Source organism: Plutella xylostella, chromosome 9, assembly GCF_932276165.1.
Source record: "Plutella xylostella chromosome 9, ilPluXylo3.1, whole genome shotgun sequence".
Taxonomy (NCBI): domain Eukaryota; kingdom Metazoa; phylum Arthropoda; class Insecta; order Lepidoptera; family Plutellidae; genus Plutella; species Plutella xylostella.
Window position 1 is genome coordinate 8,611,716 of NC_063989.1, and position 25,409 is coordinate 8,637,124.

Below are 25,409 nucleotides of genomic sequence, written 5' to 3' on the forward strand. Positions count from 1 at the left end.
ACCTGGGTTTAAAATCGAATCAGTGTTACGCAGGTCATTGTCCTTTTAATTAATTTAAGTTTTTATAATATTCATTGTGGTTTTTTTACGTTATTAGCTAAAATATTTTAAAAAACACTGTTTTGTGTTTGCTTTACGCGTATTTTATCGATATAGTCCTTTTCGTGCTGCGTGTACCTAAGTAATACAAATACGACCCCAGTCTGGTTTTGTTGCCGTCGTAAAATGCTCTAGCTAATAATCTTGATGTAAGTATGAGTTTCCGAACAATGGAGTAAAACAACGCAACGGAACCTCCGCGAAATCGATGAAACAAATGAATAACGAATATACTTTAGTCAACATACTTTTTTACCTGTACGCGTTATCTACTGATTCCTGGTTTGCTCTGTTTCTAGGTACTATCAAATAAATAACTCGACATTCATCTATTGTGAGATAGCACCGTTTCCGTTTAGGCTGAAGGTTCGGTACCTATATAGTTTGGTACGAAAGTGGAATAAACATAGATGCATTACAGATTTACAGTTACACCGGCTGAAATTTAACACTTCCGAATAAAAACGATGTAGACAGATGAATGAGAATTCATATTTTATATATTCAAAAACAATGTACTACAATGTAATTTACTATTCAATTACAACAACACTTTCTTATGTAAAACGAAACGCCATTCGTAGGTACTATTGGTTAATTTCTGCTTCGTAGAAATGGAAGAGTTTACCGAAAGTTAATCCACTAGACTAGCAACAACAATATTGGAGACCGCTATTCACAAATTGCAATCCAATTTAAGTAGTAATGCTATTGGCTAGGCACTTACACAGCAGTTAAAGCTATCTACATCCAATAAACAATTACATGGCTAGTGCTACAGTAATTTACTCCATTCCCCACTGTGTTATTACAAGGCGGTTAAAGCAAGCCAAAGGAGTATTAAAAAATCGTTATTGTCACCCACATGTTACGTGCATTTGTATTTATTAGCAGTTTTTGATGACGGCTATTGATATGACATAAAGTCAAACAAATGACGACGGCCTTGTAAAGTTTGTATGGAGGTTAATTAGTTGGAACATCATGAGGTGAAATTAGAGTCTACTTTAGTTTAGTGTGCTATTTCCGTTCACTACGACATAATGACATCTCTATTGTATGTGGGTAATGTGGGTTTTCAATTTGACTTATCGTACATATGCAATGTCGTTATGATACACATGAGTTGTACAGTACATTGTAAAAAACTATAATGTATATTTAACCATCCGGTCATATTTATCAAGCCTTAATTGTATTTTGCTTTCCCATCCTTATCCTAGACCTTTCCTAAAAAAGTGTATTAAGTTTACTTAGTGCTTCCACCCAGCTCTCTCGAATATCGCCAAGGTCTAAACTATGGCTACCTTTCTCACCTCTCAGCCCATCTATTGTTATTCCATGCTGTTTTTAATTCTTCATACCCGCTATTCCTCCGAGGAGTCTGGGGCTGACACCAGGCGCTTCAATCCTTCTCTGTGGGTGGCCAGCTTTGTTTGGTGTCAAATAATATTTTATTCTATTGTCAAATAAACATATTTTATTATATTGTTAAATAAACATATTTTATTCTATTGTCAAATGAACATATTTTATTCTATTCTATTGCAGAGAGTAGCTTGATGCGGGGTCCGGGCGGGCGCGGCGGCGTCCCGTGCGCGGCGGTGGCGCGCTGGGCGCACAGCCCGGCCGCGCCGCTCACCGACTACTCGCAGCTGGCCGCGCCCCACCAGGCCAGCGTCGTCTTCCAGTACGAGCCGGAGATCAACGACAGGTTCGCCATATGGTGAGTGTTTCTGGAACGTTCTGGAAGGTTGTGCGTGACGCTAATAAAGACAACTCGCAGCCCAGCTAGCCATACCTAACCAATTATTCTAGGATGCTAGCGTCATATCCAAATAGGTAACTAAGAACAAACTAAGACAGATGTGCTCATTTCATGAGTACTTGAAGTGGCTCACTTTTAGGGGTGCATGGGCACCTTTGTCACTCTGAGAGAATAGGATATTTATTACAGATGCTAACTTATTTAGCTTATTATAGCAGCCTTAAAATTAAGATCAAAATTTAAAATTAGTAGCCTAGAAATACTAACCAACATAGACACAAGAAGTAATGAAAGGATACTTAGTAACCGTGCTGCTTATTACTGCATAGTCTAATTACCATCGACAGCGTTGCTACAGATAGATAATCACAGGCCTCACCCTTCCTCCATCGGCATTAGTCAATCGTTAGCTACGTGATAATGCGACGTTTAAACACGATTCCCAGAGCTCATGGTTTATGCACGTCTTCCGCCCTCCAAACATTGTTTAACAAGGATTTCCGAGAACGCTTCCAATTGACCTAGTAATAAGTATTGAGGCACGGTATTATCTTTGTTCTTTCCCTCTACCTTTTATTTACAAAGGAAGAGTAAGGGATGAGTACATGTTTATTATTGTTTATGTAATGTATATCTGACCTGGGACTTTTTATACAGAATGAATTCTATTCTAATGGCTTCTACAGAATTAAGCGATTCGTTATAGCCCGCATTGTCGGTACTGAATTAGCGCGAACCTATTTTTGTACACAAAAAAAAAAAAAAAAAAAAAAAAAAAAAAAAAAGCGTGCTTTTGCAGCACGGAGCCGGTGGTTCGAATCCCGCATAGTGAAAATCTTTGTGTAATGTGAGCACTTTTATTTACATTCTGGTTGGTTATACCATGTATTTCTATCTATGTATTTGTGTAGGAGTATCAGCTGTCTGACACCCATACTACACGTTCTGTCATGTGGAGTTACCACCGACCACCGCCGATCATTAGCAATTAACAATCTTTAAGCAGCGTCGCTCTGCCGTATGCATCTGACTAATGCTTGACAGGCGAACGACGCTGCTTGCCTGACGCGATGGACGCTTGAGAAATATCCCCCCAGTTCACTCCTTCTCTCATTTTCCAGGCAAGGCGACATCACCACCCTCGAAGTAGACGCTCTGGTGACCAGCACGGATGAGCGGCTGCTGGGCGGCGACGCGCTGAGCGAGCGCGTGCTGCTGCTCGCCGGGCCCGGGATGAAGGAGGAGATCGTCACCAGGGGACTCGGTGAGTTGCCATGTCATAGCACACCTCCCATACTCCAGGCAAGGCGACATAACCACCCTGGAGGTGGACGCGCTGGCGAGCAGCACGGTCGAGCGGCTGCTGGGCGGCGACGTGCCGAGCGAGCGCGTGCTGCTGCTCGCCGGGCCCGGGATGAAGGAGGAGATCGTCACCCGGGGACTCGGTGAGTTGGGACTAGGGACAAAAGAAAGAAAGAAACATTTAGGCTGTTTTTAACATCACGGATGCCCCGCACGCTTCATACAAGTATTCATTGTAAAGCGAATATGCAGGCGATACGCGCGAAAATGGCGACCATCCCGCGGGCGTGATGAAATCCGCATGCTGTTAAAAACAGCCTTATTTAGCTAAAGCCTAAACTAATTCTCCTGACGTGGGTAGCATACATTGGTGATTATTCGAGCGCATCGTTGTTCGTGTATGACACAGAGCATCTGTTGAGCGCGTCAGTATTGCTTTGTTGTATCCTTTAAAACAAGGCGCGCTTTAGCCAATGTACGTGACTGACGTCAGCCTAGGAGGATATTGAGGCAAAAGGTTCGGCCCACTCTAAGTTTCATGCTAAAGTGCATTGCCCATAAGATGCTACGCCGTGTATCCTTATTGGAAAACATATGAGTATATATGCACCTTGAATAAATAAGAAAGTACCTGGATGACCAATATTGCACGGTTTTTTTGTTATGAATCAAAAGTTCTCGTTACTGGCTGACCCTTTTGTTAACCGCATTAGGCAATAATATAGCTACCATTTACATACGCTCTGATAGTGAAATTTTCTTTTTTACTCTAATGCCGTGATACGTGACGTAGCTAAACCAAAACCCAGTACACAGATTTTATGAAAATCGTTGAAGCTGTTTCCCAATGAAAATATGATAACAGCTTCTGCAACATACATAACATTAACCAACCGTTTCCCTTGCCATTCCAGAGTGTCGCACCGGCGAGGCGGTGGCGACGCCGGGGTTCGCGCTGCGCTGCCGGCACGTGCTGCACACCGTCAGCCCCAAGTACCTGCCCAAGTACCACACGGCGGCCGAGGGCGCGCTGACCAACTGCTATAGGTGACTGTTGTTTATTGATTTGAACGTTTTCGCAAACATTATATTTCAAAACAAACTATATCCCATTCCACGGGGAAAGACATCTGATAAAAACAAAACCAAACATTACCCTTATTCGAATGTAATAAGGGTTCTGTCAGATGTCTTTCCCCGTGGAATGGGATATAGATGCACATTTATAGGAGACTGTTCTTTTCTGTTCTCTGCGGTTCTAATGGCACCCTTGTGCAATGAGCATATCCCCTGAAGGTCTTAACTGCCTTCCCAAGCTTGGACCATTTCCCACCGCGCTAGTACCTATATACACTTTGGGTTGTCGTGGATTCACACATCTAGATGTGCACTGTGCAGGTTACCTCACTATATTTTCCTTCATGGTAAGGGTGCTTCTCCGCCAGAGATGTGCTATGCTACGCTGCAATGGATGCGTTTGATATCCTCCATATTCGTCTCTTTCAAATCATCACAGCAAAGCTATGTACATTACACATACCTGGTGGAATGGACCCTAAGGGACAAGCTCCACTTCAAACAAAATAAGAATCATTCTATGTATAGCCTACGGCGATATCCCATGACACAAGGACCTAATATTTCATGGAACATCATAATCTGTAAACCCACAACAAAGTATTTAATACTAGCCGCCAGACATGCGACAGACGTTTCTAAACGTTATTACAGTCGAGTAATGGTCACCTATTGTTTGTAAATAGGTAATTGAATTAGTTGTGGTCAATCTGTGGACAATAATTGTATTAAGTATATAAACAAATTATTTAAGTATTATAACGAAATCTTTGTAAATACGGTGCGTGCATTTATGAATTGGATACAAGGCAGTCCTGCTTTGTGTGTCTAGATTTGGAATTTAAAAGACGTGTTAAGAATCTTGGTCACTAGTTTTACCTAAAAGATTTTATGTAAAAATTGTAACAAGAAACCCCAAAATCATTGTGTCAAACAGTATTGTGTAACGACCTAAAAATTACCAGGTTATGAAATATTTTTCATTGTATTTTAACCTATCCTTTATGCTCTACTCTACCACTAGTAGGACACGCATGGAACTCATTAATAAATCATTGACATCGCGTTACCATGACCATGTCACCTAGTTTAATGTTCGTTTACATAACAAGACTTGTCCACCAAATATGTACATGTTGGATTCCGTGACTAAAAGTTGTCGTGTTACCTACCTTATGAACTTGATATTTCTGCCGATTTTTTTATAGTTCCATGTAAAGAAAATGCGGCATTCGGGGTTCTAATTTACTGATGTTGATAACTTTAATCCAGAACCTTACCTAATCGAGTCCTCGCCAGTGATATGATAGTTACAATGCAAATAGAGCGCTGTACTATTGCAATTTTGTGTTTGAACCCTAGGAACCCGTACACTATACTATCAAATGCCACGATGCGCAACACGCGTGGTGTCACGCACTTTCATTTTCCATTATAACATTATTTGCATTTAGATAACCGAATGATGTAGTGGTTAGTGACCCTGAATACGATGCTGCACGTGGGGTTCGATCCCCGGCCGGGGCAGATATTTATTTGTACTCGGGTCTTGGGTGTTAATATTATATTTATATTTGTATCTATTTATGCACCTAACTGTGTAGATAATATTATATCAGCTGTCCGATACCCATATTACAGGCCTAACTTGGATTGGATGGCTGTGTATGAGATGTACCCATCTATCATTATTATGTGTAAGAAGTTTTTCGTCCCCTCACAGTTTTGCCTTCAACCCCTCTGCCTCTGTTTCCAGGAACGTGCTGTGCCTGGCGGCGGAGGTGGGCGCCAAGTCGCTGGCGCTGTGCGTCATCAACCAGCCGCGCAGGAACTTCCCGCCGGATGTGGCAGCTCATGTCGCGCTACGTTAGTATACTCATTATATGTATCATAATAATATTGCCTCTGTGGTCTAGTGGTAGAAGCTTCGCTTCATGACCCAGAGGTCCCGGGTTCGATTCCCGGGTGGGACCATCAATTTGTGTTTCTAAATTGTGGTTCTGAGTTTGGTTAGGACATAGAAGGCTGATCACCTGATGTCCGAAATAGTGAAACGATCCATGCTGTCGGATGGGCATGTAAAGCAGTCGGTCCTGCGCCTAGCTCTCTCCAGTCGTGTCGGTAAATCCGTCCCATTGGGCTATGAGAGTGATGGAACAGAGAGTGCTCCTGTGTACTGCGCACACACTTGGGCACTATAATCTACTCCTGCGTAGATGGCTGATCTCAGTTGAGATTGGCCGCCGTGGTCGAAATTCGGCTAGGAGGACATAATAATATATACCGGCTATAATGCTGAAGCAAACAGGCCGAACAGCCTGGACTAGGCGAACTTCAGTATGAACACAAAATCGCTAAAGGAGGCCGGTGCGGGGTAAATAAGAAAGATAAAATTCCTAATTTACTACCACACATAGTATACCAATCTTAATTCATATCTTCACATATTACATTACATAGTATTGAGTTTCTGTGCAATGTGTGTGGCCGAGACGACTGAGATGCCTCCTTTAGTAGATCTGACTGAAGAAACTTTAGCGTTTCTTAAAACATCGCTTACATAGCGAGAGCTAGGTGCGCTACAATCCACTGATGCCTACTTGATAAACCGATGACCGTTGGGTTGGACGAGTTCTCAAGTTGAGACTAGGAAGATGCAAACGTAGTGTGGGACGCCCACTGTCTATAATTACGACCTTACATATACGGATAATTGGGTGAGGTAGGCTGAGGAAGTGTTGTGGAGCACCTTGCGTGGATGATTACAGTCTGATAGATGATGCACCTTACGCGCATTTAATAATCACTGATGCTACTGATCCGCTGACCCATTTATGTTAAAATTAACTAAGTATTGTACACTCTGTACTTATTGATGCGGCGATAGTATAATTATAGTCTTTAGTGTACCTTTTGACCGAGATTTCTTAGGCCTGCCTATTTTAAAATCACATCCGCATACATCGCACTTCTTCTCGTTAACATTTTAAACAACCACCCACTGTTACCCGCAATAAATATCCGTCGCTGCCCGAAACATACCAAGAATCCTCAACTCGTAACGCTAAGCGAAGCTTGCGGTAGCGACACGACTATTCTTACGTCACTCGATGTTCTAAATATATGGGTAAATAACAATAATAAAACACGCGTTTTCCTACCCCTCTTTCTAAATTCAAATCCGCACATATCACACTTCTAACCACCATCGCATTCCCTTCCGCAGGAACAATCCGCCGCTTCCTCGAACAGAACAAGCAGCCGCACCTCGTGATCCTAGCGACCGAGTGCGGTAGCGACGCCGCCTTGCTGACGTCACTGGCCCCGTTGTACTTCCCGCGGAGCGACAGAGACGCGGACGCGGCGCGGTGGCGGCTCGTGGACGACGCGCAGCCGGAGCGGCGCATCCGCATCATACACAACCCCACGCATCTACAAGGTACGCACGTGTGTCATATTGACTATACAATATACAATACGACGCGTCTACAATGTACGCACAATGTGTCCTAGTAGTTGTACACAACCCGACCAAATTAAAAGGTATACACACGTACCGTTCTACCAAAGCGGAGCGGGCTAGTTGAGCTGTGTCAGAGTTAAAAATCGACCAATGAACATATATATAAATTCTCCACTTATGCAATCTCATTGTATGATTATTGCCTCGAACACCGCTCTGCTGGACTGGACCGCACCTATCTAGTGGTACAATTTATCGCACATGTCTCTACAACCGCGGCGAGTTAACTTGGCGAATGGCTGACAAGAACCGAAGCCAGTAACTAGCTCGACTGTGCCTAGCTTGATCCTTGATTCTTGTTAGCCAGGTGTAAAATTAACTGGCTCGGACACGATTCGAGGCCTACAAAGTAGGTACGCACATTTTATTTATTTATTCATACATTATTTATTTAACTCTTTATTGTACAAATATTACCAAGATTATATCCCATTCCACGGGGAAAGACATCTGACACAAAAAGAACTACCCTTATTCGAATGTAATAAGGGTTTTGACAGATGCTTTTCCCCGTCGAATGGAATATAAACACGTTACAACTAGGTATTCAAGATACACTATTCTCGATATTTGAATAAATTATTTATCTTTCTATTTATTTCGAGGATCTGCTGCTCTAACCACAGCTTAAAGATTCACGCGTCTTATCCCACGCCACGCTATCATACGCGTTCGTGGCATATATCTGTATTTCTAAGGACCTTACTGCTAGTAGGTATACAAGGGTAGGGTGCACGGTATTGAAAACCCTGAACGAGAAGAAGCTTATGTTTGAGATACTCTATTAAACTTATACAGTGTGTTGCAAAAAGGGTATACTAAGGAAAAAAAATCCTTTTCCATAGAAACTTTGTTGGTCACGTGACTTTTTTACTATGGAAAACGAATAAATTTTTTTGGGAATTTCTAAAACTCGTAGAACAAAAGTAGTTCAGGATGACCCCCTGAGTCACCCCCTTTCAGCTTAGCATACCCTTTTTGCAACATTCTGTATACCTACTTACATTCAGATCAAATGCAACGGTTTGTAAGAATGTGACTCATGGATTTGATAAGAACATGACTAATTATTTTAATGTGACAAACCATGATTAGCTACCAAATTTAGCAGTAAACAACTGCACATTTCTGAATTTTGATTTAAGTATCTTATGTATTTTTAAACGATTGCTATGCCTTAATTCCGCTTTCTTTTGTTTTTAGACAAAAGCAACAGAGTAATTCAAGATTCCAGGTTAATTTTTTTTTAAAGGGACCAAGTCATTCAGAATGCGATTATGACTTACAGCTTAGATAAAACTAAGAAGATTCTTGTGTTACACATACACACCATGTTTCTATACTAGAACTTTGATTTATTGTCAATACTCTTAAATTTTCTGGAGCGCGGTGATTATGTAGGCCATTGCACAATCGATAAATCATAAAAACAAAGAATACACTTATTTTACACGATATCCGTATTACTCACTATCACATAACACAGATTTCCGATACAAGATACAAGGCAACCCCGATCCAGCGAACCAATCAACCAACTCATAGCCCACATAATCTTATCTGATAATTCTACTGCATAAATACGATTATCGACTATTGACGCATTTAGTTCGTTTATTTTAGCGTTACGCTTGTGTGACAACGTTAGTGTAAAAAGTGAAAATATTACTTTCGGATTTAATCATGGAGACCCTGTCAAGTGTTAAACTCGATTTTGAATTGGTGCAAGCTCGACCTACGGCTGCTGGTAGGTTTATTGAATAATAATATCTCATAATAGTTAAGTAAATAGATACATGACGAGATAATGTGACGCATTTTCGTAGGATAAAAATTTAAGTACCTACTTCATGAAAATTATTCATGTGATGCAGACCATGGTTGTGCAGATGATGGTATACTATTAAATAATAATTAAAACGTATATTCAAATATAAGTGTAACAAATATTCAATGATACATGCGGGGGTAGCTAGTTTAATTTTAATTTTACTTTGTAGTCACTTCGGAGATAACAGCATAGCATTTTAGGGTTAGTATTTAGAATTATGAGTTTTGTACCTATCTGATACAGATATATGAAATCAAGTTCATCAAGCTGTTTTAATATCGTGCAGATAAGTTTCTGCTTTTGTTGACGATGAGCCTAATACAACTTCGTTTATTTTTCTGATGTGGCTCTATACATATAGCAATATGATAGCGATATTGCGGAGCGCTGCTGCGCCAACCACGGCTTCTCGTGTAGCATTAAACATACAGATGGCATGGCGGCTCTATGAAATATAGTTTTCCTAAAGCTAGAGTGATCCTCCTGTGCTGCCCTTATGATATGCACATGAGGTTGCCATCCATTAGATAAGATAATCCACCAAGTTTTTGATCCGTAGCGTAGTTAACTCAACCATTGGTCAAAAATGGCAACCATTAGTCAAAAACAAACAAAATTCGTATGCAGCTGTCATGCTTGACGCATGACTTCACTAATGGTTATTGAATAAAAGACACACACATCAAAAAACCGGTGCTAAGGATCAAAACACTGGTCCTGGCAGACATTGACAACTATCGAACTTAAATTTTACTACTTACGTCTTTGGTATTACCTACACTACGACCAATGAGTGTCAATTTAGACATCCTCTATCAAACATTAGGAATTACTTATAGCTTTACTATGTTACATGTAGATGATGTAAAGCAATTTGTTAAGTGTTTAAGTTTGCACGTTCGTGGTCTCCACTCGAGAACTCGTCTACCCCAACGGTTATCGGTTCTTCGGCAGGTATCCCAAGTAACATTTTTGGTTTTAGAAAGGTTTTGAAAAGGTTCTAGAACCTTTGTATGGAAATCAACTCGTGAGACTTAGAAGGCTCGATAACCTTATATTAACCTCCTGAGTGCAAAAAGGGCCCACGTTTTAGAACCTTTCTGAGAGCTACAGCAAAACCTATAGCTCAAACCCAGAACCTTTTGAACTACTTACACAGAACCTAAATAAAACCTTCACAACCTCAATTTAACGTTAACATAACCTTGGAAGACAGCTTTTAAGTTCTAAATTAGTCCTGGATGTAACTCTACTATAACTTGTAACACATTTGATGGATATTTGTAATGCCTTTCCAATACTCTCGGGTTTTAAAATGTTTCTGTGTAAGATTTTATAATAATTATAATAAATGGCGCCATTACCTGACACTTTCCAAGACTCAAAATGGCTAACTTGTAAGTGTTGTATTAATAAAAAAAATAGTAAGTAGTTAGGCTGAAGTCGGGAAATATGAAAACCTTGTGCGACTAGCACTTTATTGTGATACTTTCGGATAATAGTTCTGTACAAGTGACGGGCCTTTTGTAAATAATAAATTTGAAGATATTTTAATTAAAAAAAATAGATAATATTTTATTTTTGGTGTAAAGTTATATTAGAAATAAAAGTACTGTCTATATAAAAAACATATATTTGGAATAGTATAGCAAGCGCTGCTGAATTTTCCCCTAATTAATTAAAATGTATCTTTTTGCTAAGTATTTTTTTTTATTTCAGTGAAAAAATATGGCGGCCGTTAGGAAATTACTAAAAAGCACTAAACATATTTTGAGGATGCCTCTAAAGCTTTAAAATATTCTTGAATGACTTAAATCATGCCTTTAGCTTATAGCCAGTGCTTAAGGGTCTGCAATAGGGAATCGAGGGTTGGCATTGTCATAGAATTATGTAGTAAATGATGCTCTACAGCCTTGAAAAAAATCACACAGGTAGTTGAAGAGTCTAGCTAGGTGCTGAATCATTCGAATTTAAGTAAATGATTATGGATAACTGTAAATTAATTTCAGAATATCAAGAAAAACCAGTCAATCACACTCCCGTATTGTAACAACTGTGTCGTAATTATAAAGAATTTTCATATGATTTTTATCATATTATAAAGTTAAAGGCTTGGACTAGGCGCTAAATACCTTGTTTTTTAATAAACACACACTTATTTTGTGTAAATTAATCCCAAACTTGAGCAATTTTTTTCCCTCAAATCTTCATACAAATATCTATGGCGGCTTTCTGTGTTATAAAATCATAAACACAAGTGACGTTTGACTCAGTTGGCCGCTGGCCTCCAAAGAAGGGTCACGTCGGTTTAGGCAGCACTGACAGCTCGCGATCTTATCGTGTACAGATACAAAATCACTGCACATTGGTTGTCATTGCACTTTTTCAACTTTTATGACACCAACATAATTTGATTTGAAATTGAGGAAGCATAATTCTTCCAGTATATTCAATACATTAAATTAAATTAAATAGTGTGCAATATTCTCGTGATATTACAGTCTCGTAAAGGTCTGATGAGGAGCAGGAATATAGCGAATGGATCTAAGTGATGACAATACGCACGAACATTAGGTTAGGGATCAAAAATACAGTCTCTTGGTGCTGGTTGAGGTATGGTCTCGTGAGGATCTGATGAGGGCAGTAACACGGTGGTGGCTCAATTTTATTTCAAAGATGTTAATAGCTAAAAGCATCGAGTTTGGGCTATTAAGTATGTTTTTCAGAGAGAGAGAAAGAGATTTTGTTTTTCCTCTGGATGTGTTAGGTTTACTGGGTTTACTAAGTTCATTCTGTTAATGGCATCAAGTTGTTATGTGTTCATAAGTAATAATTATTTATTAACAAAATGCTGTTGATTCTCCACGAAAATGTAAAAATAAAATAAATAAAAATAAATTCGTAACGTAAAATTGTCAATGACGGAATTTCTTCTATAGACAGTAGCCACAAAAAAAACAAACGATAGATGGCGTGATTTGAAGATAAAGATACATTTTTTCGACACATAGACAGCAACAACAAAAAAAATACAGATTTAAAGAAAAGAAACACATACTTATACAAAACAACAAAGAAAAAAAAAGGATACACATCAAAATAACTGGAAAAAATATAAGCCCCAATTTACTTGTGTGGGACAGGGAGTACCATAATATTTTTTTTGGGGTACTCCCCATCTATGCGAAATATAAGCTTGATATCTTTACCCGTTTCTGAGAAAAAGGGCGGTGACAGACAGTCAGTAAGACAGACGGACAACAAAGAGATCCTATAACGGTTGCTTTTTTTCTTTTGACGTTCGAAACCCTAAAATTAAGTAAAAATATTATGCTGCCAAAAAATGTACGGTGGCCTGCGCCTAAAAGTATACAGGCGGAGTTTTTAAAATAGCGATCCCTGATGATGAAGGGACCTGCTACATCTGTTATAAATCCGGGGACGTGTTGTGAGTGATGTGTGTAGCAGTGGTGTTTATGTGGATGTGCTTGAGCAGCATGTGAGCTTGAGATCGCTATTTTAAAATCTCCGCCTGTATACTTTTAGGCGCAGGCCACCGTACTTACAGGTATTGAAAAAGCGGTATATAAACAAATTATACCAGCAGAGGGTTCACCATTTAGCTGAATGTTACTTAGAAAACGGCCTTGAGTGGCGGTCAAGTTGGTCCCCGCCTGCGATACTTTCCATTAACATTGGGACTTGTTTTCATGTTTTTAGCGTACAGTCAGGTTTTTAGTTTTTTATAATTGTATTTTTTTATTTGTTACTTTTTAGTTGTTTTTATTTTATGAAATTTTACGTCGGTAGGTAGTTCATGATCATTTTTTATTTCAATAATTTTGGTGTTGTTATTTAAATACCTTCAATATGCATATTTTTGTAATGTGAAAATCAAGTCCTTTCATTTGATACCTTACACGGCAAAGTTGAATTATTATTTTTTCGATCATCACGTTATGTCCTCAAGAGGGCGCTATGTACATTTTAATGGAACGTCACATAGCCTATAGCCATCGCGCCATCAATACGCTTCTAACAATATCTCATACATCAAAATCTATCAAGCCGTTTAGGCTACAGGAGGGAACAAAGAAACAGACAAACATACATATATACATACATACAATCAAAAAACATTACCCTCCTCCTTCGGCAGTAGGGTAAAAAGGAGTAAGACAGGGGGTCATTCTGAACTTTTGCTCTACGAGTTTTGGAAATTAACAAAAAAAAACCATTTTCATAGAAACTTTGTTGGACATGTGACTTTTTACCATGGAAAACGAATATTTTTTTTCGCGAATTTGCAAATCTCGTAGAACAAAAGTTGTTCAGAATGACCCCTTGAGTCATCCCCTTTTGGCTTAGTATAGCCCTTTTGCGACACTATGTATTTACTTTGCTTTGTCGTCGGGGTTCAGTTGGCTGGAGAATGCCCGAAACTTATTATCTACACTTTAATACTTGTAGTTACCTTTCTACAAGTAAATACCACATTTGTTTGAGAAAGCTAATCGGGTTCCGAGTATAGAGTAAAGTGGCACCCCTATTAATTTCTACTCTTTCCTGGTGCCTACCAGTGTAAGTAAGAATTATACTTACTTACCCTAAAATCACCCAAAATGTACTTGAACATAATTGTCAATAAAGTTGGCGAGTAAAAGTTTATCGACCCACTGTGCAAACTTACATGTGTGCGTGTCACTGCGTGTGCTGTGTGAAGAGCATTGAAAACCCAAAATTGGCGCGGCACGTCACCCTGTACGGGCCCTTAATGATTTTGGTTTTCACCAAGTAGTCCTAATTTGTTTGCCTAGACAACTCTCATCAACCTAAAGGTTTCAGATAGGTTTTTAAAAATACTTATAAGTGATTTCAATATTCCATAACTTTATGGTTGTATCAACGTTAAAAATTTAACCTTAAACTCTCACTTTAGCATAATGCTAGCTTTTCTAGAACTTTTTCAGGAGTCTACGACAACTATAAGATCCTAGAACTATATGCTCTTGAAATACATGTTAAAATAACGTTAATATAAACTCTTATCAGCAGCTCCAAGGTTGTATTAATAAACAATTAGTTTTAGGACTTAGTAATCATTCTCAAGTACTCAATATGACCAGATAGCAAAGCATTAACCTTTTCACAACCCTTATAAAACCTAAAGGCATTTCTTACAACCTAAGCTCGAATGAAATGTTACTTGGGATGGCCAGCCCACTGCCATTTCAGCTTGCATATTTTGACAGCTATGTCGGTAACCTTAGTCCTCTGACGGATAACCTAATTTCTGATACGATCCATCAGAGAAACCCCAAGCATAGCTCTCTCCATAGCACGCTGAGCGACTTTAAATCGGTGGACCAGTCCTACCGTCAGTGTCCACGTCTCTGCACCATACGTCATCACTGGGAGGACGCACTGGTTGAAGACTTTTGTCTTCAGGCTCTGAGGAGGACTAATTTTTAAGTAACTATAATATAATATACCTACAACTACTAGCGTTTGCCGCTCCGCTTCGTTTTACCTTCCTAGGTAAAACGATCCTCCTGGATGCATCTCTCAGCAAAATTAAAGTAAACTGGTTGGTAGCTTTTTAGTGTAAAAAATAACACAAACTCATAAAGCGCTTGTTTTGCAAGGCTTTAAACTTATATACTTACCTACATGGTTATAATAAGGCAGCCCAAGTCCCTTATATTTCAATTATCTAACTATATTTATACTAAAACCACTGCAGACTCGCATACAATCTTTTTCATTCATCATCTTATTTAAATAGCGCAGTATCATCAGCAAAAAAATCGCAATCAATATGGATGCTAAGAACGAAACAATGAAGGTAATTTCAACTTGAAAACATTTAACATGACGATAGTATTTTCATAAAATATTACCGCGTGTAAGAAACTGCAGCAGATGGGAATAGCCTTTTTGTCTCAAATTTCACACTCGATTTTTATCTCCACACTTCGTTATAATTTCAAGATAAGCTGCCAGTTCATTTAAAAACCTAGCACAAACACAGTTTGCAGGACCATTATTTTTTTACATTCCTGAGGCAAATTATTGCTCTCGCTTTATTTACAAAGTAGCGTTGGAATAACAACAAAGTGTGTGTTTTGTAAAAATGACGTATAATAGAGTGCTAAGTGTATAGAATGTATTTTATGAAACGTTCTTTGTATAAAACAAAAACAAAACAAAGGGAGGGAATGGCATTGGGAAAATGGAGCGTTTGTGTGTATAGTCGTTTGCAATAGAATCCAACAATCATGTAAACAAATATGGCGGATTGACATTGACAGCGTATTGTTTATGCCCATAGTGATGTCATAGTGTTCTAATTAGATTAAATATATAAGCCATAGACTATAAAATAAAACTGATTATATATAAAAAAAAGTGTTTATTAAAACAAATTTAAATCTTCGTCTTCGTCATCATCACTATCAGAAGTGTCGCCGGTGACCGTAATTATAAATGGAACCACTATGTCATCATCGCTTGCCGTGTCTAAAATGCCGTCGAGCTTTCATTTCTTCCTCTTAATTTTTTCGTTTTGGTTAATTATATTAAGCTCTTGATGTTTTTTTTTGTGTATTCAAATAATATTAAATTAAAATAATTTATTAAATTAAAAATAAAAGATAACTTCAGATTACGAACAACACTAACTTTTCAATGACTTATAGAGTTCGATGAGTAAAAAACTAAGATGACAGCTTGTCAAATACTTCGAAATTTTTACGTTGCAAATGTTTTAACAAATTTAACTTATAAATACAAGTTAAATCGTGTTAAAGATAATGTGAAAACAATGGTGCGTTCGTTGAAATCAGACTATGTTCATAAATTGATCGAAAATGTATGTGATTACGGAGTAATCGTGACAATTTGGTTTGTTTACATGATTGTTGGATTCTATTGCAAACTATTATAACTGTAAAGTGATCGGACGTGACGTATGTCATTTTCCCTCCATTTCCGGCCGCCATGTTGGTCTGTCTTGTCTATGACGTCTATGGTCTTGTTCCCGTTCGGAAACCGTCACTGCGAACATGCTGAATGAAGGTTTTGAGTTCGACTGTGAGTATGCATGGCACACGCCTTTGTCTGTGCGTCTCATTTGATTTCAATGGAAAAGACGCTTTGCTCGTTTGATATTGAATTTACTTACCTATGTTCTTGTTCTTCATATATTTTATATGTCTAATAAGTTGTTAGAACTCATTTAAATACACTATTGCGCGCACAAATGGTAAAATAATAGAGTCAACAGGAAGATAAACACGGCATATCACTGTTTATACTGATAACTGGCGCATTGCAGATCTCTAAAACAAAGTAATAAGCGTAACTAAATAGAGGACAACCCTTTAGAAGTGAATAATATCACGAGGCTTTAAATAAGCATGTTTTTCTCCTCTGTTCTTATGACATCTTTGTATTTATACCACAAAGGAATCTTTGTTTGGGTAATGTGCAACTGCAACGCTACTGAGTCTAAACAAATATTTAACATAGGATGACGCGATTAAGTTAAATTAAGAAATCAACTAGTAAACAGAATTTGTGCCTCTGTTTACTAACCACCGTATTTAGTTTAGGCATCATAGTAATACAAAACAAAAAAGTTTTATGAGTACAATGCACTTAGTTTACACGTAGAATATATGTAGATGTGCAGGTTCCGTCACGATGTTTTCCTTCAGCGAGATGGTATAAATTGTACTTAAATTCCAAAGAACTCATTGGTACATGTCAGCGCCGGGATTCGAACCCGTATCTCTGGCGTGAGAAGCGGGCGCTTACCCGATTGAGGAATCACCGCTCACTACGCATAATAATCTCAATCAATTACATTAAATTAATGCAGTACCCACCAAAATAACACCTCTCTCATTGTCCAACAGCGGAAGACGACAGCTCGGCGTACGACGGGTCGGCGGCGGCGGAGGCGGCGGCGGTATTCGGGACCGACACGCAACTGCTGCTGTCGAGACCGGCGCCCGCGCAGCACCCGCGCCTGTTAGCCTCGCAGGACCAGCAGCAGTGAGTCTCTAGTCTCTACCTCTTCTTCTTCTAGGGCCTCACCCACAGACGTCAATTATACTAGATTCCCCAAGTGTACGTACTGCGCATGTCAAAAACTAGTAAAAGATTGATTGAGCATTTCTCAACTTTTGTACATACATTTAGTTCCGTCCAGCTGTCATTATCAGTTCAAAATCGGCACGCGTGGTTTACATAGACATTTGTGGTGTCTAGTATAATAGACGTCTGTGGCAACTCCACTGCTGGAAGTTGGCGGTCAGCTCTGCATACTCCTCTCTATTCTGCGCCAAGCGAAACAGCTGTTCTACGATGGCCACTCCCGTCCACGTCCCGTCCTGGAGCCACGACTTCCAGCACCTTCTGCAGGGAGTACCTAATGTATGTATGATATGGGTATCCGATCTGAAACTAGGCATATAGTCTATGGGTTTCGAATAGCTGATACACGTAAACATAAATAGGTACACAAATAAATAAATGACACCCGAACCAAAGACCCAGACTAAAGGCTAAAACAAAAGGCTCGTCACATGATAATTAATTTCTATAATATTGAATACCCTGCCTAGAAAAACATAGCGTTGCCGAGTTTTCATTTAGAATTATTAGGCAATTAGTCTGGAACACATTGTACTGGTCATTTCCGAAATAGTATCCTTATTTGTTCACAAAATACACACGTGCAATTCGATTCTGGTTTCAATATTAAAACAAAGAGTTGAGTTATTTGGTGGCACAAACTGAGTCATACATCAAAGGCGCACCGTGAGCGGTAGCGTGCGCAAAAGATCGGTCAAGATATTTCAGATTGTTTAGTTAAGTAGGTATTTATAATTGGAAATCAATATTTGATGTATTTTAGGATATTCTGAAAATCTTTGTTCCGCTTTTACTTTCCCGTTATTTTTATGATTCACACCGACATCACTTTGGTTTTCAGATGATTTCATTTTCATAATACGATTTCTTGTTATGACTAAAATATAGATAGGAATCTCATGGTTCTTGGCAGTATCTACTTACGTATATACATCAAGGAGTTATAATGTAAGAACACTATAATTTATGTACTTACTTAAAATCTCAATTAAGTTACAGATGGCTACAACTGACACCATTCCATTGCACTATTTAAAGCCTCATCCTTGAAGGTGGTAGTTATACTTTTTGCCCAACGTCCGCCCGCAGAGATAAGCCTGCCGTTAGGTTAGCTATTGTTTTCACAGTATACTTGTGGGAACTAATGCATATTTATGAATAGTAGCGTCCACTAAATACTACAAAAGACGTTAGTATTCTATTCAGAGCCTTAAACACTGTATTTGCCATGAAAAAGGGCACTAAATAGCGTGGGGATTTCGTGCCTAGTTCTCAATGAAATAATGTAGCAAATTACTACGTCCTATTATAACTCGGTTGATAATAATATAGATCTTTATCAATGCATTTATTTAACACGTTGTGTGCTTACGAGTAAACTTCGTTTATTATAAAACTGAGTTCTGATTGGATTAATTAGTCAGAGCTATGAGTTGTATGGTATGTAACTCAATCTAAGGAACCATAACATGGATGTACATAGTATATTATCTGCGCAGTTTTATGTCTGACGTGGCAAGGCTTATATGAGTCATTTCTTGCCACATTTTAACTAGTATGCATTGGAGGTCTCATTCTTAAAACATATTATAAACTAGCTGTTCCCGCGCGCTTCGCTTCGCCTTAAAAAGTTTTCCCGTGGGAATTCCGGGATAAAAAGTAGCCTATGTTCTTTCCCAGGGTCTAGACCGTATGTATAACAAATTTCATTCAAATCCGTTCAGTAGTTTTGGCGTGAAAGAGTAACAGACAGACAGACAGACACAGTTACTTTCTATTCTATTTATAATAGGATAATAATATTTGTTAGGATAGAGTAATACCTATGCAAATACTTCCTTGAAATATTGTATGTTACAAACAGTATGGGTGTGTGTATAGCATAGATGCAGGTTGCAATAGGTCGGCCGATTCTGGTAATGTCGCTATTGAATCACGTTAGATTTAATGTGTTGTAGGTATCAGTCACTATAATTAAACACTACGTACCTTCCACCAGCTTCATACAATTAAATACTTGGTTTATTATTCGATTACCTACTTGTTAGAATCAATACTTTTGATACAGATACATTATTATTTATGAAGTTTCACGTGTATTTAGTTTGAAGTCTTATTTTGAAAGGACGGCTGTACAGTTTCTTGCCTACTACGATCTCCTCCAAAGCCAAAAGACCTTATATGCAATCGGAGATTAGTTTTAGCAGATAAAATGATTTAGTCCGTGTAGTACCTACTTTATGTGGTCATGCACATAGCAAGATTCTTGGCTATCTAGGTACTTATTTCATTTCATATGAAATAGGTACGTAAATGTTTATTTTCATGACATTTTGGTGCCATCATATCGCATTTATTTATAAATGTCATATTTCTGACAGTTTAATCGCAGAAGTGAAGACGTGTTGGTTATTTTATTCAGCAAACGAACATGTGAAAATAGCATTCTAACCTAAATCTGTACGCATGCTTACATAAAATATAAATTATCACGGCGTTTAATTGAATTAATTACCTACATAATTTCACTTCTGTGCTGCGTATTTATGGGAAGTAAGCGTATACAAAGCTACGTAGGTGAAATAGTAGCCAGTAGGTAGGTACGAGGCTTATTGGATTAAAGGCTCACGTCGGAACATTTCTCGTTAAAAGCGGATTTGGTCGTGTATCGTACCTCTACTACATGTAATGCACACGCATCCACTACATGCCTGCATCACGTTGCGGTCTAGCAGTCCTTGTTCATCATCATCACCAGCCCAGCCTTGTCCGTCTTCATTATGTACATCGTCACTCATGTATTGGGTCAAATTTTGTAGTATATTCCTTCTGTATTATCGACTAATTCGGATCCACCGCTGACCTTTCCATCACACGTCCATGTCCACAAATATTCGGGTACTTTCACGTCACGCAATCGATCGCTCAGTCCTGTGAACGACTCGTGGTTTATTTTTCCATATGCGTTATGTCCTTTTACGTTTTGTCTTTCGCATGTTGCTACTGCCTCACAGACATTTCTGCCTTATATCTCAATTAACTCTAGCTCGGCAATGTTCAAATTATTTCGTATGTTCGTTTATAAATAAAAGAATTGACTGCATTTTTAGTATTCTACTAAGTGAAGGCTCCACCACACTTGAATAACAACAACACGGCTACGTTATAAGCATATTTAATTAACCAGATATCCATATGTACCTATATAGATATAAAAATGCTATTGCATAATATGTGCGACATTTAAATACAATCCGCTTGGAAAAAGCCTTGTTTAACGACTGCATCTTTGTTGCATGACAGTTGTATGCCCTACTTCCAGTCTGCACAACGAAGTCTTGGATGAGTGACATTAGTAAACGAGCTGCTTGAAAAGATTATGTCTACCACCATTTAACATTAGCAATCAACAATTCTTAAAAAAAACCGTGCGTATCTGTAAAATCTGACAGGACTTGTATAGATCTGACTAATTTTGTTGGCTAATGTCTCAATGTTTATACGTGTACCTACGGTAGTTGCTTAATTATTATAGTTCTCTCCGTTTCTTATCGTTCCTGGGGAATTCTGGTTACTTACATAATATTCACTTCACTTGTGTCTCGTGTCGTGACCTAGTTTCTTACAGCGTTTTAATTAACGCGTCTAGTCTAGTGAGTCTCCAGCTTTGAGGCCAAGTTTCGTACCTATAGCTGTACTAAGGCTTTATTGCTTACCACGAGCGGGACGAGAGTCAACCTCGAATCATTTTTACCGATCTAAATATGAGATTATTGAGGACGCGTTAATTCCGCAGATTTCGCTAACGATCCATAAAGATGTAATTGCTTACATCAAATCATCATCTTAAGCATGTACAGTCAGCTGCATAAGTAGCTTTACACTTTTGTACCTTGTCACTCTGAAACCGCCTATCCATTTATTGAAATATTGACGGTTCGTCACTTTGACAAGGTACAGAAGTGTATAGTGCCACAAACTTATCTGTTCCGGTGAGAGTGAACTAAATTGATCCATATCTCATTACTTACTAATTAATTGTATATTGATATGGATTAGATGGGTTTATTAAAACCTCAAGGGCAAATTACCACTACGGGCAAACTTAAAATATTAGACATTTACTTGAACTGTCACCGGAACAGATAAGTTTGTGGCACTATATAACGACTTATGCAGCTGACCGTAAGTCATCTGTAATCTTTGCTAAGGTGTAAACTAACTATTTCTCCTACATTTTCATGTTGTTTTAATTTGTTCTCGATACATTGAGATATTTCAGCGGGTCATTTAATGCTTTTTCATAAAAAAGTGTTATGTCAAAGCACCTTTAAACTGTTTGGAAAACTACATAGCTAGGCGAAATATGTACATGGAGCATGTAGGTTCTTAGAAAATTTATTATTGAAGTGCACCACTCAGTATGTTTAAGCAGTTCATTTTCCAGAATCAGCACGTAATATGTATGTATGTTAGCTCCCTGCTTCCTCCCTTCTCATTATTCCGGCCGGGACGCAGCCTCAATGGCTGTCAGCAGCGGGCAGCGGCCATGCACGCCACAGCCGACTGACACACGGTGCTCCAGTTAAAAGCCTTTTCATTAATAAAAGCAATGCTTTGTAGTCGAAACTGACGAGCCGTCCATGTCAGCTCTCAGCTTTCTCGCTTGTGTCATGTAAACGCGCCTCTATATTCTGTCATCTGAAAATTTCACCTGAAAGTACCTAAGTGAAGAAAAATGGGTGTAGTAAAAGTGAACTCGCGTAATGAGGTACCAAACATCATTGGAAATTTCCCTTTATTACTCTCCCCAGTACGGGTAACATCTGGATAAATCTGAGTCACAAATCTGGCGACTGATCGTCGGATAAGTCGGGCCGATGGGGTGTGGGCGGGAAGGGCACCCCCGTGTCTCGACCTCCGACTTGTTTCTCCTTGGCGCTACTTGTGTTGCTACCCTCCCTAATGGTTATCCATTCTTTATTACACTTCCACGCAATCGAAGAATCAATCAGATTTTTGTGTATTATGTTGGCTCAGTGTAAGATTTAGGTGGGTGTTCTAATTATTTTAGGAATTTTCGTTTTGTAATTAGAGCTATACATTGATTGCACGATCACAATAGAATCTGCATGATTTACCTTCATGTCTGAATTTTTCAGGAGAACAGAATCGCGTGTATTGATTCTGTTAACAGGCACTTTTTTCCTTAAACACCCTTTGCTGTTTAATTTATCTCCAAGGCTCGTTGATTATTATTTCAACTAAAAGTAAACGGAAGTACGAGAATAGCCAACAAGTGGGGAAAATTACCCCGAAACGGAGCACATTCTGCCGCTCTCTGGCTTTCAGGCGGACTTCAGTCAGTGTTGTCGAGACCATTGCGCAGGGCACACGTCCCGCGTGCTATCGACCGCGACCCAACCGAATAATAATATAACTCCTCTACTCGGTACAACATCATCGTTACATTGCAGTGATTGTGAAAAAAAAACTCTTATAGCAATTCAAATATTCTATGGTGGTTTGTGGGAGCATTTTGTAAAGGTACCTACCGGCTGTTTGTTGTTTTACTTAATTGGCGGTGTAGCAGCTAATGCTAATTTTGAGTTTTCGAGACACTCTCGATTGTAATGTAATTGCAAGGGTAATTGAATAATGTACAATGTCGTTGACACAGCTGATGTGTTTAAAAACAAATGCGCGATCGATACGCCGTCCCCGGCCATTCAACTTGCCGTATGGATTGTAGTAAGTAGGTAGAAACTATAGAGAATATCTAAATAAGATTTTTGTATTTTGTGCACTATACATAAACGAACAATTGAATATCGTTTTGTTCATTTAAGAACCGGTTCGCTAAATAAAGTTTCCTATGTTAGGCAGGTCTAATGAAGATGATGCATCCATTAAAAGTTATTTATATGAAACAAGATTAGTCAATTAAAACCGGTATCTCTTAACAATATTATAATGGTTATGTACCTATATGTTTAATCATTATCAATATGATGATGATGATATATGTCATCGATGAGTAATGCAATTATGTGCACCGCACCATGTGTGGAACTTGCAGCACGTTATGTAAATACTACAAATGATAGGTAGGTACATACAATAAACAACAACAGTACAGTAACTGGGTTATTTACGCAACTTTATAAGCCTTCGAAAGTAAACGATGATTTTACGATATTTTTGGTAATATGAATTTTAACGAACAAAGTAAAAACAAATAGTAATAAACAAACCTTATGGCACAGTTAAATTATTTAAAAAAAAACAGATTGTTCTAATAGGTACTATTAGTATCATAAAAGAGTATGTTATAAACCTGTAAATTCTACTATGTAATAAACGATTTTTTTATGAAAGTTAGCCCCGGCTCTTAGCTCCGCTGACACTATCATAAATGATGATGACTGATCTGATGATTCGATGACATTAACTAATACCCGTGAGTCCCTCTTGACTAAATAAAACACGAAGCTTCTTGAATTTTGAGGTAATCTATCATAAAATGTATAGATAAATAATTACACAACAACCGGAATGGGAAACTCACGACATTCGCAAATATTTAATACTAGCTGTTCCCGCGCGCTTCGCTTCGCATTAAAGAGTTTTCCCGTGGGAATTCCGGGATAAAAAGTAGCCTATGTTCTATCCCAGGGTCTAGACCATATGTATACCAAATTTCATTCAAATCCGTTAAGTAGTTTTGGCGTGAAAGAGTAACAGACAGACAGACAGACAGACACAGTTACTTTCGCATTTATAATATTACTAGCTGTTCCCGCGGGCTTCGCTTCGCCTTAAAAAGTTTTCCCGTGGGAATTCCGGGATAAAAAGTACCCTATGTTCTTTCCCAGGGTCTAGACCGTATGTATACCAAATTTCATTCAAATCCGTTCAGTAGTTTTGGCGTGAAAGAGTAACAGACAGACAGACAGACAGACAGACAGACAGACAGACACAGTTACTTTCACATTTATAATATTAGTTAGGATAGTTAGGATTTTAAAAACAGAGCGGCAAATAAACATGCAGTTTACTACCCGCGTTCAAACGCACAACAACATCGCCGCGTAAATCCTTCCACATCTCGACAAACATTTAACTATCATCCGCTCTGCGTATTTACAAAATGCTCTTATAAACAACCGTAATTTCAGGCGCCACTCTATTAATAGCGAGATCTCTGCACTGAAAGCAGCCTCTGGAAGTATTTCTATAATAAAAAGTGTATTTATAAAAAAGTGATAACATGGCGATGGACACTATGGCCGTTGAATTGCCGGATTTGAATACGATAACACCAGAAGCGCCTGTTGAAGAAACAGCGGAGGAGAAGTAAGTAATTCTTTATTTAATAAGCAGATACCGAGTGTAGGACTATAACGTTACATTTCATGTCCTTATTCAAAGAATTATGCTTAGAATTAGGCTTGAAACAAAGTGTTCCGCTTAGCCAGTTCGCCGTTCGTTTAGTACTCCTTGTTTTAAAATAAGTACTTTATCATAAGCTGATATTTAATATAAATATGTTTTATTGTACGGTATAATACCGTCCTATGTATAACAATGCAAATGCAGGTGCGATAAACTCAAGCGTTACGTTTAAGAAATTTCATGCCTTTCTCAAA

At 38.5% G+C, this 25,409-nt stretch overlaps 1 protein-coding gene across 3 annotated transcripts in view; it reads left to right on the forward strand.

Annotated features, from left to right (window-relative positions):
- Positions 1–25,409, forward strand: part of LOC105386598 (protein GDAP2 homolog) — a 55,562-nt gene that overhangs the window by 16,817 nt on the left and 13,336 nt on the right. For 2 of the 3 annotated variants that reach the window (XM_011557197.3, XM_011557195.3), the window contains exons 2-7: positions 1,651–1,825; positions 2,989–3,131; positions 4,084–4,216; positions 6,003–6,112; positions 7,473–7,685; positions 17,520–17,658. In XM_011557197.3, the coding sequence (XP_011555499.3) occupies positions 1,662–1,825; positions 2,989–3,131; positions 4,084–4,216; positions 6,003–6,112; positions 7,473–7,685; positions 17,520–17,658 (902 nt within the window). In that variant the 5' untranslated portion in view covers positions 1,651–1,661. Of the gene's footprint in view, positions 1–1,650; positions 1,826–2,988; positions 3,132–3,169; positions 3,313–4,083; positions 4,217–6,002; positions 6,113–7,472; positions 7,686–17,519; positions 17,659–25,409 lie in introns of all 3 variants that reach the window. The other variant, XM_048622940.1, reaches the window with a different exon arrangement.